At 39.5% G+C, this 15,533-nt stretch overlaps 1 protein-coding gene across 1 annotated transcript in view; it reads left to right on the forward strand.

Moving 5' to 3' along the window:
* grik4 (glutamate receptor, ionotropic, kainate 4) overlaps nucleotides 1-15,533 on the forward strand; it is a 305,728-nt gene that overhangs the window by 183,520 nt on the left and 106,675 nt on the right. The window contains exons 5-6 of the mRNA XM_044354238.1: nucleotides 2,361-2,525; nucleotides 5,737-5,834. Of these exons, the coding sequence (XP_044210173.1) occupies nucleotides 2,361-2,525; nucleotides 5,737-5,834 (263 nt within the window). The remainder of the gene's footprint in view (nucleotides 1-2,360; nucleotides 2,526-5,736; nucleotides 5,835-15,533) is intronic.

The raw sequence follows: 15,533 nt of genomic DNA on the forward strand, positions 1-15,533 counted from the left end.
ATCTCCTTCACTAGGTTTTCTTAGGATTTTCAGTGTTGATCCTCAGACAGAAAGAAGTCCGGAGAGCTGAGCGTTGAATATTGATGAAGCTGAATTTGAAGTTTAAACAAATCAAAACTTGTACAGCCTTACGTTTCCCAGTACTGCTCACTTTTAGGGGTTTGAAATCTCTGTGAGAACCATGTTTAAAGATGATTATACTGAACGATGAAGCCATTTATAAGATGTTTGCTCAGAGAAGATGACTAAGACATTTTTCCCACACAATAAATCCATTAACAATGCTCTCAAAATGTCGGGCTATAATGGAAGCTTACCTTGAACATGCCTGTTTGTCCTAAAAGATTGTTGCTTTACACTCCTAACACATCACATTCGTAACACAACACATTAACTACAACTCAAGTACACAGCATAGAGCAGAGAAATATTCCCTCGCCTCTCAACACATAAAATTTAAATTGAATGTGTGCCTTTGATTTTTGTTTAACTATCCAAATAATATACGAGTTTGCGGCAATATGTGATCAAAAGCAAGTCCATTAAGAACATGAAGAAATGTCTTTTGTCCATAGCTTTTTAATCAGACAGACATGAGTGCAACCTCAGATGACTTCCACTGCCACTCTCTGCTTCTTAGCAAAGCATTTTAATTGGTTGTAGATATTGGCTTGTTGTAACTTTCAGCCCTGTGATGATATCAGATGAGCGGATATGTCTCATCATTACAAGCCAGAGTTAGTGGTTGTTTATTCAACTGTGTGATCAGCAGGGAAAAGGTCAGTTCAAACACGTTCCAGCTCTAAATGTCTAATTCTGATATGATTAGCCTTGAAGTTACAACACTCAACCTGCAGTTTTTTCTCTTTTATGGATAGTACACAGTACATTTACCTTTCAGCCAAGTTGTACTTAATTTTGTTTTCATGTGCCTTATTAATTTTACGCTTTTCCGAGTAGGTTACTTTTATGTCCTGCTTCTGCTTCTGTTGTAAATATAATCTATTTAACTTGAGAACCTTTGTGCTAACCCAATATAATTATAATAATTACAAAGTCTGGTTTCAGACATCTGCTGCTCATTTGATTGTGTTTTCCCTTTTTAACCTTTCTGATGTAGTTAGTAGTAAACGTGATTGAGAGGCTGATGTGAAATGTTTAAACTATTACTTTTCAGTAATGGCCAGAAACTCCAGTGATGTTGGAAATAATGTTGAGGTCTTGGCTAAGATGATATTGATGCAGGCTTGGGGTTATTGGGGTCAGACCTTCATGAAATAAGTGAATTCATAGTTAGACTCACACTGAAGAATATTAGATTTATTCAGTACATAGACAAGTACAGATACATGCCATTCAATTTCTTCCCTGTTTCAAAACAATGTTAAACAGATGGTGTTTGCTGTGTCTGCTTCATCTGCCATGATAATAATTTGACATGCCTGCTATTAAAGGTCACAGAATAAATTTATAATCTTGCTAAAAATGAAATGTGCTTCAAAACATTCAGAATATCTAATATTTTAGTGCACAAACCTTAAAAAGCAGGTTTGTCGGACGATAAATGTTACAGTTGAACCTGCTGTCTTGAATATAATTGAGAGAATATGTACAAACATACCCCTCTCTGAGAAATGGGAATGATTAAAATTATTTTTGATAACCAATCTCTACAGTCTTATTGTGGTGGAATTACATTATTTTTTCTGCATATGAAATGAAAACAGTGCATTATCTACAGCCAGTGCCTTTATAATTGGCTTAGCTAAGCCATCGACAAGACAGACATCAGTTATTCTAATTATTATACTAGAATATAACAAATTTATTATTGCATACAGGATACACATGAATAATTTCTGAGTATATATGTTGTCTCATCATTCTTTAATGCTCCTGCGGCAAACTGATGTAATTTTGACACACAGTCTAGCATCTCTGACATGCTACTGCTAAAGTGCAGCTTTTATCATACAGATCAGATATTTACATCAAAGAGCAAGTAGATACGACGCTCTAAAAAACTGCTGTTCAAGTGTATGGATTTCTTAAGAACAATACTGTGGCATTGTAGTCACTCTAGATTAATGGAGAGCCATATTGATGCCGATAAATTCATACTGTACACCTCAGGAGCATCTTTCAGTGCAGTGAAATGTTATTGTAAATCTGAAGAAAGACACAAAAAAAGGCTTTAAATTCACAATCTGTACCGGATTAATATTAATCCTCTATCTTTACAGGATATAAGACTGAATGATCGCTGGCCATATGTTCATTCATTCAATAAAAAAAAACAACAGTTAGCTGTGTGGATCATGATTTCTCTCCTGTTTCTTTTATTTCACCCTTCTTTTCAGCTGCCATCCTTGATGACCCGATGGAGTGCAGCAGAGGAGAGCGTCTGGCCATCACGCTGGCCAAAGACAGCATCAACAGGAACACTAACCGCTCCACCACTGGCAAACTGGAGGTGGATATCTTTGAACTGCTGAGAGACAGTGAATATGAGATGGGGGAAACAAGTAAGTAAGGAAGGAAGGAAGAAATGCAAATTAATTGTTGACAAATTACAGCGTTTGTATGTGTTTGTTCATGTGGCTTCAAGTCTGTTGGTTGTGTTTGTGGTGAGTCAGAGAAAAAGAAGGATAAAGTAATAAATGCGAGGCACTGCTGGGTCCAGTCAACAATCGCACCAGCAAAAAGTGTCTCTCATTTTGAAATCAGCAAGCCTGTCATTTCAATTCAGGCCCACTGTCTTCTTTTCACTCTGTCTCTCACATGCTTCCCCCCCCCCAAGTACACAGAGATAAGTCTGTCTGGTTTAACAATGTTTTGGTCAAACAGAAGCAAACAAATTATTGAAAACTGATGAAAGGTTTGCGTGGTGTGGGAACACAAAATGAGCTGTCATATTCCTTATAGCTGCAGGAGTCAAAAGGTGGGTTTAAGTCTGTTTTCTGGGTTGTATTTTCTTCTCTTACGTATTGGCAACTTTCATTCTGTGGCAGGGCAGAAAAAGGAACAGGCAGTGTAATGTAAAAATGAGTTATTTCATGTCAAAATAGACATGACCTTGTACAGACAGGCTTATGAACACTTAAAATGGGCCATTATAAGATTTCTAGTAATTTGTCACACAAATGTGACAACTGAGGGTGACTCCATTAACACTAACTGGAGTACCTATTTGTTATCAATGGTATCAATGCTTTTACTTACCTTACTTCAAACATCAGCGTATCTGTACTTGTTGTTTAGATTGTTTTTTTATTTTTAATGAAACCTATCTGAAATCAATACAGTATGTCTCAGATATGCAAAAAAAACAACCAATGTGAACAGCTATGACGAGGAGGTGCGGGGATTGATTTTCAATACGGCACATTCCCACTTTCACAAACTCAAGAGCTCCAGTGGCGCCGCTTAATCCATGGAAACACCGCTTCACTTACCACAACAACAAGAACTGTATTACTTTCTCTGCCTGGTTTACTACAAACCCTTCCTAAATGTGGTCCCTCCTGTGAGTTTGTGTGTGTGTGTGTGCATGTGGTTACATGTTTCTCTGTGTGTCTGTGTGTGCATGCAAGGATTGTGCGAGCACATTGTGCAAGTGTTTTGTGTGTGTGTCTGTGTTTGTGTGTGTGTGTGTGTGTGTGTAATTAGAGGCAGGAATTGGATTAGGGACGGATCAGTGGCCACAGTTAGATGAAAATATCACAGAGGGAGCGCTACCTGCCCAGAAAAGTCCCACCCTCCCGCTACCAAGCAACCCCCACTTGCCTGTGTAGTATACAACTCCTAAATGGATGCCTCCTTGGGCTGATAGCTGCCTTTAAAGGCATCAAACACCACATGACAAGATTCTAGTTCACGAACGGCCGCTCTTTCCAGTTATATATTGAGTGTAACAACACATAACACATATACATGGCTTTAGTGCTGCCATGTGTGCACCTGAGAAAACTAAAGGCCAACTGGGAATATTTTTATCCCTAAATATTATGTCTGTATTTTTAACACATTAGGTGCTGTAAGTTTGAGCTGAATACGTTTGGTGGTTGCAGTGTGTGTGTGTGTGTGTGTGTGTGTGGCTGTCATTTGGTGTCTCTGTTTCTATTTCTTTTCTGTGCGTCTGTCTATCAATCCTTCTTCTTCCTTCCATAACCAGCAAACCTATCAAGCGTTTCTCAAGTCTAACTCATTACAGCCCCCTAATCATTCAATGTTCCAATAGCTTATATTGATCAGTGAAAATCAATGTTAAGCAGGGGAAAATGGACTTCAGCCGACCCAGTGACCTTCTGACCATAATTTGACCGCAGTGAGAAGCACAGTCCTGCTATGACAAAACATGGCACTGACGGACACTTTTCATATTGACGTCAGTGTCCAGGGTGCGAGGTGGAGTTTTGACAAAAACTTTCATGCATGTTCTCTCTTTCTCTCTCACTTTCTCTGTCTCTCTCTTTCACACACATACACACACACACACACACACATACACACACAATGTTAGCTGTGCAGAAAGAGAGCAAATGAAAGCGTCTCAACATGTTGGCCGGCAGTCAAATCATTCAGCTTTATAATTTGTTGAAGCCGTGCAGACAGGTGCAAGTGTGTGTTTGTGTGTGCGTGTACTGTAAATGTGTGCATACATGTGTATGTGGGTGTTTGTGTAAGGTGTCAGTGTGTTTCATGTCTTACAGGCCTCATGGGAGACTTAAGGGATTACTTATTAATCATTCGATTCACTGCCTCTGGATTCACTGCACGGTCCCAAAAACGGTTCCCCTTTGCTTCTTTCACAGCTGGTTAATGCTCTGCATTTGCCCCAATAACCAACACCAAATTACCATCACGCACACAATTCGTACACAAGCTCACACATGAACAGCACGCACTGTCTGTACTTGTGCCTGCCTGCCTCACATCATTGACTGTAGAGGTTTAATTAGAAGCCAGGGATTATGAACTCACAAGAAATGGCGTTCTGTTTTCTGGTATGGGAGATTAAAGCAGATGTGTATATAAGAGAGAAGTAAAACTCACGTACACTGAAATGTTCCAGTCTAAAGATATGTTTTCATCCCCAAAGTTAGAGCCTTTAAATCAGTCCTTGTAGATGTAGAATGTGGAAAACAAGATTGGATTTGTGTGTCACTTAGGGGAACATTATGTGCAAATTCATGTGCATTTGTTCAAATAGCAGATTTTTCTGTTAAGCCTCCAGATATCACTGCCTGTCACTATTTCTGTCTCTCTGCCTTTCTGCCAGTCTGTCTCTGTCACCTCCCATTTCTATATCTTTCTTTCCTTATATCTGAAAATTGTAATATCAGCTTCCCCCACAAGCTATTACACTCTCATGGGCAGGCTCGATAGGAGTTTTTCTGTATGCGCATCACCTTAGGCATATTAAACACGGACAAATGCGTTTGGCCTTGCGCACGTTTCACCAACACATGTAGATTTAGGTTCCCTTGAGACAGTAGAAGCGCTGGCTCAGGCTGTTATCTGTTGAGACGTTGAGATAGTCAGCATGTGCATCCATTAACATCTGGCTGAAGAGGGGCTTTTTTAAATGCCTAGCTTTAGATTATTCAAGAAAAGCCTGTACTTTCCTTTGCTGGATATCAGTGTCTGACTCGCTTCCTCTCTTGCTGTCTCTGTCCCTTCTCAACCCCTCAATCCTTATTTTGCCTTCCACCCCCTCTCTCTGTTTTCTCTCAGTGTGCCAGATCATGTCTAAAGGGGTGGTGGCAGTCCTCGGTCCCTCTGCCAGTCCGGCCTCCAACTCCATCATCAGCAATATCTGTGGAGAGAAGGAGGTGAGTTAATGTGCCCAGCTGGCCCGTAGCAGCGGCTCCATGTCAGGCAGCCTGCTCACAGTAGCAGCAGAAATACACAATTTGGAACAATGATGCTCATTAGCGGCTGTGTGGTTTTCGTAGGAGATTGAGGGGGAATGAAATCCAACTTGTTAGTGAAAATGATGAAATACCTCAACAATGTCATAACTCTCAATTCCAGTCCTACTCAAATCAAAGCACCGCTGGCCATTTTATTTCCACTATTCCCCTCATTAGCTTGGAGCAGTTTGGCCCGCTGAGGCTTGCTAGCCATTGTTTTCAGATTTTTTATAGAAACACATACAAACAAACAAAAGTACAAGTTTTGTTGTTTTGCCTAGAATTACATGGTTAGACAAAAAACAGCCCCTGCTATCACTACATCTGAAATTGGGATATTTACTTCATTGATGATATGATAATGATAGCACTACACTGATATTATTTTGACAAAACAAATCAACAGCCATATTTTCTTGACTTATCTGAACAGTGAAGAAAAACACGTTTTCCACAATTTAAACATGACTGAGTGGATTTGGCTTCAGAGCCTGACTGATCCCAGTTGGATGCTAATTGGCTTGTCTGAACTCTGACATGGTGTGTTTTGCTGTCTGATGTCAAGAGACAGAGTGTCTTGAATTATACAAAACCGTAACTAAATCAAAATCAATTATAAATAAGAAAAGATATGTATATGCACAGATTTAGCTATGATGGCTGTACTGATATGTTTACTAAATTTAGAAGACATTTACTAAATTAGATCATCTTTTTTTTATACCATTTATAGGAGCCTATTCAGAGTAAGGTAGTGAATGGCGCAATATTAATAGGATCTATATTATCTACTGCACATTAACTGATGCTTTTAAAAACTACATGTCAGCTTTCTTTCAGTTCATCAATCATTCAGCCTTTTCTAGTGTGTTCTAGTGTGCTCCTCACCATAATTGGATTTGGTCCACAGACAAGCTGCCTTTATAACTGCATGATTTGATCAGCATGACTATTAAAAGACATCCCATTACCATCCCAGTCTCTATAATGTCCTCTGGTACAGTACGGCCCAGCCTGTCTTTTTAATGAGACATAAGTCTGGTATACTGGTAGACAGACTACGACTCCCTGCTGTTAAAATTCTCTGGTGGCACTGACTGGCGGGGCTGACTGCTTTGAAACACTGACTGTGATAATACCAATGTATGAATATTAAAGACCCCATCAAGTGAAAAATGACATTTTTGAGTTGTTAAATGATAAACACAGTACAGTCATAAAATACTATAACGAGTTGGTGCTGACCCTGTCAACTCACAGTTTCTTTACACTGGTTCAAAACTGTGTCAATTTTGGCAGCTGTTTTTGATTTTATCTGTCTTCTGATGTAAAGTCAGATTTTAGTTGAATTTCAGTCATTTGATTTTTGTTAGTTTCAGTCAACAAAAACTAAAGACATTTTAATTCTAGTTTTCGTTATGTCTTCTAAGCATTTCGAGGCTACATCTTTCCTCTGTATTGTTACCATGGTTACAGGTGTTGTTCTCGTCTATCATGAGGTTAGTGCAAAAGGCACAGTTTACTTTTTCACACACACTGTGCTCATGTTACTCTGCTCTGCAGTCTGTATTACTGCAGAGCAGGGTTACATTCAGAAACTGGATTAATTTTCTTGTTCTCTAAAAAACTACTCATTGGTTTGTATGAGAAGCTAAAATGTTGAATAACCTTTAGCAAATGTTTCTTAAGCGAACATCTAGAGGAAGATTTAGATGGTTGACTGCTGACATTAATCCTGGAAATTTTTCACTACCTCTGATAGCAACATGAAAGATAGTTGACTGAAAATAACGTTATTGTTACATTCACAACACTTGATAATGTCACATTAGCATTTACCTTTTTCTAAATATCGGCGTGCTAGCCTGCATGTTATTGTAGTTTGTCCCACCTGTTTTCTTGCCACTTCTTGTCTAATTTTCAGTGGATTGTTAGTCCATGAGTCTGTGTCTTCCAGTAACCTGTAACTTCAGATAACATTACTAACAGAGACATAATGTTACTGAGTGCAATATGTTTCTTATTTACGGTAGTACAACAGGTCAAGCAGCTATACCAACATCTGAAGCGATATTTTCCAGCAGCGGAGGAAAATGTTTTACCAATCAGGAGCTACAATGTGTGATCTCACAGATGCATGCAGGTCATTGAAAAAGATTTTGCACAAAACAGTAAAAGGCTAATTAGTTCAATTGTACGGAAGCCAAGAGCGGCCGTGCTTGCAATTATTTTTTCAGTGCCATTATCTCGAGATCACGAGTTAATTTATCTCATTATCTTGAGAAAACCAAATACTGATTTCTCGATATAACAAGATAATTTATCACTGTTGGAGCTCATTCTCATTTGTTCAAGCTCAACTATTTAGATCAAGCACAAGAAGCCTTCAGGTGGCTCTTACGTAAGGACATGGGTTCAAATCTGTCATATGTTAGCTCTTATTCCCTCTCTCCACCCCACTTTCCTTTCTTTCATTAAGTCTAATAAGATGAAAAGGCTTGAAAGGTATTGTTTGGTACTTCTCCTTCATGAAACGTCCCATCATATTTTATCCAGAAGTTTATCAACCTGCCATTTGGCTGTGACACAGATGTCATTAAATAAAGGTGCTGTTGACATATTCAGCTTAAATCAGTTGCTATAGTTGTCAAGACACCATATATGAGTGCTGGCATGGTACTCTTGATCTCTGGTAAACATTATTAATAACAAGAGGAAACAATCTATTGTTTTCTTGTGATAATGGGTTGATTATCTCATTATCTCAAGATAACAAAGCTTGTTTTCTCAAGATAACAAAATAATTAACACATAATCTCGAGATAACAGCATTAAAAAAAAAAGCAAGCATGTCCGTCCTTGGCTTCCATACCATTGTACATTCATCCATCTTTCATGCTATCATTTAGTTTTTAGTCACTGAGGAAAAATGTAATACATTTCATCATAGTTCTTGTTTTCAAAGGTGACTTTTTATTTAGTCTCTGTTTTGTTGTGAAAAAGTCAATCCTCTTAGACGTGTCGTGTGGGTAGGGCAATAATTTGGATGACCAGAATACTTTGAAAGCTCAATCAAATTGTCATGTTTGTCATAGGCAGTGAGATTATAAAATCTGCTGTCATAATTCTTTGTCCTTCCCGCTTAACACTTGTTTAAGCGATCACTCCTGTCAGTACTGTTACCCAGTGTTCTGCACACATAACTTGACAGCTTCATGGAAATATTTGCACTGGGCTTTTGATATGCCAAGTGGGTGTCCATCTTCATCTTTTCTGTAAATGGAATACTATATCCATATATCAATCATGGCACTCCCTTCTCTTGGCTGCTTTAGGTGGACGCGTTTCCAGTTCAAGGCTGGGTTTGTTTCAGGGCTATGAGTTGCACTCCATTGTGCAGCAATGCAATTCTGTCCCTTCTCTTATTCTTACATTTGAAACCATATCTTTAATGTTGAATTGAGTCTCTTTCTGGTGGTATTACAGTGTTATTCTGATTTTAACAATAAGAATATCATGACTGCAATGTTTACCACAGTGTTGTACACCTTCAGATCATGTTTTCTTATATCATTAGAGCTACATAACATGTCTGGAGTTTAGCCTTAGATTGATGGCAAGACATGAAAGCAATATTATGTTCTAAAGATCTTGCCAATTATGCATTAAATGTTGCAACTTAAGAAAGCATGATATAGAGCCATATAACCGTTCCTAAAGAGAAAATCTACACTAAACTGTGTCTGGCGGAAAACCATTGCTGCACTGATTTCTGAGAGTTCAACTTTAAGTCTGCTGCACTTGTTTGAAATATTGCTGCTCTATCACACATTGTGAAATACTGTACTTCACAAGAACAGGATATAGAGCTGCAACTGGTAGGTGGCAGTGAGCAGGGAATTTTAGTTACTCTTTAAAGGTTCTGTGAAATGGTTTTGAGATGGTAAAGTGGTTGAAAGTGTTCTTTTTCTGACATGATTTAGGGGGAAATGCATAGTTTGATGTGCCGTGACATGTTTTCCACCTTAACATCAAGAAGAGCTCGACTTCAGGGTGCAAAAGATAGCCACAGAGGATCACTCGCTTCCTCTTTCACCACCACTTAATGAAGAGGAGGAGAACATACTGTACAGTACAGTTTGTTTGAGCCTTTGGAAGCGGAGAGAACTCACAATCATGTTGGCAACCTTATTATAATCTGACAACCATATCCACTCCTCCAACATATGTTAATGCTCCTAATGTTAGTTTTTGGACCTTCAGTGACTAAATAATCAGAGAGTCGGTGGTGTTGCCTGCAAAATGTATAATCACATGAGATTAGATGTAATTATGTGTACATCCCCTACAGGATGAGTCCGTTTACAGAAAGAGATAAAGCATTTTGATATAAAAATACGCATAAATACTTTTTTGGACACATGATATCATAACAATAGACAACAGAGGGTAACCTCCAGGGGAAACTATGTTTCTTTGGGACTATTTCGACTGCCTATATAATTCTGTGTTATATAGGCATAAATGAACAGAGTTAAAGGAGCAATCAAGCCTAATGGTTCTTTGTTGTGGTCATCAGGACTCTGCTGCTGGTTTGATTCTGGCCATCTAATCAAAGACTATTTTATACCAGAAAGTCTTCAACAGTCTTCTGGGTCCTGAGGATTTAAAAAACAACGTCTGAACTCAGTGGTCCTCACCAGATGCTATCAAGAGCCAAGAGAGTGCAGATTTATATTCCAACCAAACACTACACCAGCTGATTTCACTGATTAGGTCCCCCATCTCTGGCTTGAGGTGTGCAAATCAGCAAAGTCAGCTGCTGTAGTGTGTGTGTGTGTGTGTGTGTGTGTGCAAGTACGTGTATATGTGCGTGCGTGTTCTCTGTCTACCGGAGAAGGTCACACTGCTCCTGTCATGATTACTCTTGGGATGCCTGGCTAATGGCCTTCGTCAGCATGGCCTTACATTAGTGGTAGGGTGCCGTTACTAACAATACAGCACAATCACGACACTGGTAACACATAACACTGGTATTAAAATACAGGAGATCATGAAAACTATGATATCTATGTAAGTAAGGAGGAGAATGTGCTCTATAAAAGCAAAGTAGTTTTCACAGTGGGAAATTTTACTGCATGAAAATGCCTCCCTGATGATTGAGAGGGCTGAGCTGAAGCCGAGGTCATATTATACCAAGATTGTAAAGTGATCCTGATGAGATGAGCAGCACAAACACGATGATTCAGAACCTTGCAGTAAGTCAGGCTCATCTCCAGAAGCACAGGAGAGAAACCAAAAATCTGTCATGATATAATGTAAACCTTTATTTGATGTTTGGCAGCTAAATAGTCTGCAGCACACTTTTGAGAAACTGCTCAGCTGGAGATGAGTAGATTAGGCAGGTGCTCCTGCCTAACGTTGAATCTCGATTCAGGCATCCCACCGCCTGCCCCCAAAAAGCCTCCAAAGCCAGAGGGAGTCGTCTAACATGATTAGGAGCTTTATGAGCAAAGGAAATATGCATTCTTGCACCAAAGCCATTAAATGAAACAAAAGTAGATGTATTTTGCTTGGTATTTGATTAAAGTGAATGTTTATCAGACAATTCAAATTGCAAACATCTACTAAACTTTGCAAATGTTTAACGAGTACTACAGTGTTTTGTTAGTGTTTCAATAATTTAGCAGATGATAACATACTGTAATATACTACTGTGTTTGTGTAGTATTTGTCACATCCCAAACTAATATCTAATCTAATAACAGCTGACTTTCACTTTGTGTGTGTGCGTTCGTCTGTGATACTACAGTATATCTGTCTATAAAAGGTGACAGCAGGTCACCCTGAACAGTAGGAGGTGGAGAAAAGGATTTGTGTGTGTGCGTGTCTATACTTGCCACCGTGCACACATGACTTGACACATGACCACCTAATCCCTCACTGTGCGAGCAAGGCCACAGATGCTGGCGCTCCGGTGGCTGGTTGCCTGGGACACTGGCAGCAATATTGTGGCTGACAGACCTCACTAGGTGATCAGCACATCATCTACACTCCCTATCAATCACTCCCCGGGTTCCGCTGCCGCCGCGGAGGCTACTTCCACCGGGGCAACAGAGGAGTGGGACTGAGCCCATCTGGGTTTCACTTTAATAGTGACTAATAGAAGAACAGCCGCTGCGGAGAAGGGGTTGACTGCGTGCATCATGTAGGCAGTTTGTTTCCATCCTATGCGGCGTGGCAGGCAAACCTTCGGGTCAGGATTTCGAGGAAGGGCAGATTAATATCGACTAATGAGAAACATTAACTGGGGCTTTGGATGAGAGGCTCCTGCTGCTTTACAGGTGCTTATCTTCTGACTGCTGCAGCCAGTCAGAATAGCTGCACTGTGCAGTGCAGTTTCTTTCTTGTTGCTTTGTTTCCCATAAATCTCAAGGATATGAATTCTGATTCGTATGTATAAGTGGCGCCGTAGATATGACGGAATAGACTCAAGGATTTCTTGTCAATCCCATTCAGATTTACGTGAGGCTCCATTTACAATCTCAACCTTGTACTGTTTTTTTTTCATACAAAGCCTTGGACTAAGGTCATTTTGCCATTAGCCACAGGAAGCTTCCAAACTAAATTGAGTAAATGTCAGAGATTAAATTTTCATGTGTGCCAAATATTCCATCTGAATTAATTTTTTTTATCTCACTGCTCTTAGCCTCCCTCAGCTCAGTTTAAATGCTCATACTCCATGTTTTATCCCCTAACTTCCTCTCCTCTACCATAAAGGATGAAATGTGCAATATCCGTGTGTCTGCTAAAGTGGGGAAACATATTCCTCTGTGATTCAAACATGTGTCAGAAGTGGTCATGAATATTAATGTCAAGTCTGATGTCCAGGGGTTGCTTGGGGCTTACAGAGCCATCTGGTTGCAGGAGTATAGTGAGATTACACTACTGCATTTCGGTGGAGTGGTGCTCAGGTTGGATTTAGAGGTGAACCTTAGGTCCACCGGGCAAACAAGAGCATGTTAGATTGAGGTTGGGGGTCACTGGTATAGCTCAAGCCCTGGAGATAAGCAATAATGAGAGATTTTTGCTTTTATACACACATAGACGCATACAGACAGAAACCCACAAACACCATTCTGAGTCACTTTTGTACATAACTACCTAGAAAGTTCTATAAATAATCTAAAAATTTATCTGCAGATGTTCAAGTGGAAGGTGATTTTTGCTTTCAATGTTCTGTCTTTCCCTTGTGTCGCAGACACTCTCCCTCTTATTTTCAGCCTCTTTCTTCAAAGTCTTTTGTGATACAGTGTTTTCTGCATTGTGAGTGCTACAGTTGAGGTAATGATGAAGAACTCATTCAATATTAGTGAAAATTCATCTGTTTCTTTCCTTTCTAAATCTGAGTTTCATTCCAAGATAGTTTGGAGTCAAATCTTGAGAGTGTTTTATTAGTAGGTAATTAACTGTAGGATTCCTCCACATGGCCAGACAGAAGTCATTTTTGAATAGGACCATCAGACAAAGCTTAGTCACAGTTGATTGCTTGTGAATGGATGTTGAACAGATTTGAATACTGCTCTCCATGCTTTAAGAGAGGAATATTTTGCAGATTCAGTGCTTCACTTGAGTCATTATTGTGGGGCGTTCGTAAGAAGCCGATTATTTGCCATAAATATCTAAGTGTGTGTTCATTCATTTCGTCTATTCACATGTCCAGATACTCATCCTGCTGTGTGTCCACACAGTTTGTGTACAGTGTGTGCAAAGCTGTCCAAACTGATTTAAATGGACGAGTGTTCCAGTAGCTCAGCACTACACATGGTGTGGAATTGCTTTTTGTGACTTGATAAACCAGCTAGCCAACCCAACAAATCCTCTCTGGCCAGAGACCATTTACACAGTAGCTATGCTCACTTTAGACCGTCTCCCTGCCAGACACTGCACCACAGTTGGTCATAGCTAAGCCAGTACACCAAATCTCCTGTTCTTGTGCAGCCAGCTCCTGCTCAGCTTTGCTCTCACACATGTGGACACCAATATCATCCTGCTCTGTAATACCTAGTCAAAGGAATGCACACAAAAGGTAGGAGGTTTATGGTTATGACCATCCATACTTCTTATTGTGAATACAATTTGCATAACATAAAATGTCCCTGCCTGGTTAGATTAAGTGAACTAATTTGTCCCAGTGTCAAGCTAGCAAGAATTAAATAATGCTGAGGCATTAATGTGTAGTTTTCATGCTAATATAAACTGCCACAGTGAAACAAGACACTGCATCTGTATATTCTGAGGAATATAATTAAACTGTATAAATGACTGTCATCAGATAAATCCTTTGATTTTAGATTAGTTGATATTTTCATTAGTTACAAATTTCATGCACCGTTGCACATCATTGCATAATATAGTTTTTTTTTTTTTCTTTTAATCATAGCAATGGTTGTGTTTAAAGTTTTATCAGCTCTAGAGTCGCCTTACTTAGCTGGAGGCGCTGAAATCTCCAACAATTAGAGATAAAGCAAGTGTGTCTAAAATAACCAGAATTATCCTTTAACACTGCCTGGTGTTGTGTGCATGAAACAAACAGCTGGATGAACAGGACGACATAGTTTCTGTCTCAACCTGTGTAATGCTTAAAGGTGACATATTATACTCCTTTTCAGCTAGTTAATATAGGTCTCTGGAGTCCCCAAAACATGTCTTTGAAGTTTTTTGCCGAAAATACCACTGAGATTATATATTCTAGCATGCCTCTGTTTCAGTCCTGTTCTCGATGGGCTGTTTCTGTGGCTATGCAAATGAGCTGCTGCTCCCTACGCCCCTCTCCGGAACTGGTTTCCGGCCGTCATACAATGCAAGATTATATGACCGCAACAGGAGAGACTGAGAGCTGTTGATAGTATTCATATTCATACTGGAACCACAACGGAGCTGCAGTAGCGCCACTGATACTAGTATCACAGTAACACTAAGTGTATCTGTGGATCAGACTGGACGTATTAGCCTCGGCTTGACTTTACAACACACTGCCACAGCAGGCCACTGCAGCTTTATGGTCTGTGCAAGTTAACTGTTGGGTACTAATCAAAGTTACACAATGTTGCCAAGCAAAGGAATTCCTGCAGTTTTACCATTTCTTTTTCACGTGTGTATCGTTACCTTCACGGCATGTCTATCAAGTACATTTACATAATGTTACAGCAGCAACACACACATACTGGCGAGGACAACAAAGCAGAACAATTTAACATGTAACAACAAAGCTAGCTGAGCTAGCGCTGCAGTTCAAAGTTCCACAAAAAGCAACATGAAAAAACAGTTACCACCATCCAACCTACTACTCTTGTTATTTAGTTGGCTTCAAATGACGCTTAACATTCACACAGTTTCTCTTGAATGTCCCTCAATATTACAACATTTAGTCCAACATCGCTAGCCATATTAGCCATGCAGCATGCTAATACCAAGTTCAACAGGCTAACCTGCTAAACAAACAGTAAAACATCATAAAACATGGCAAAACTTACAGCTTACAAGTTTGAGGTCAGATGACATCGATCCATCACACACATATATAACAGTTTTCCAGTCAAAAGACATTTCCATCAA

Source organism: Thunnus albacares, chromosome 6 (assembly GCF_914725855.1).
Source record: "Thunnus albacares chromosome 6, fThuAlb1.1, whole genome shotgun sequence".
NCBI lineage: Eukaryota > Metazoa > Chordata > Actinopteri > Scombriformes > Scombridae > Thunnus > Thunnus albacares.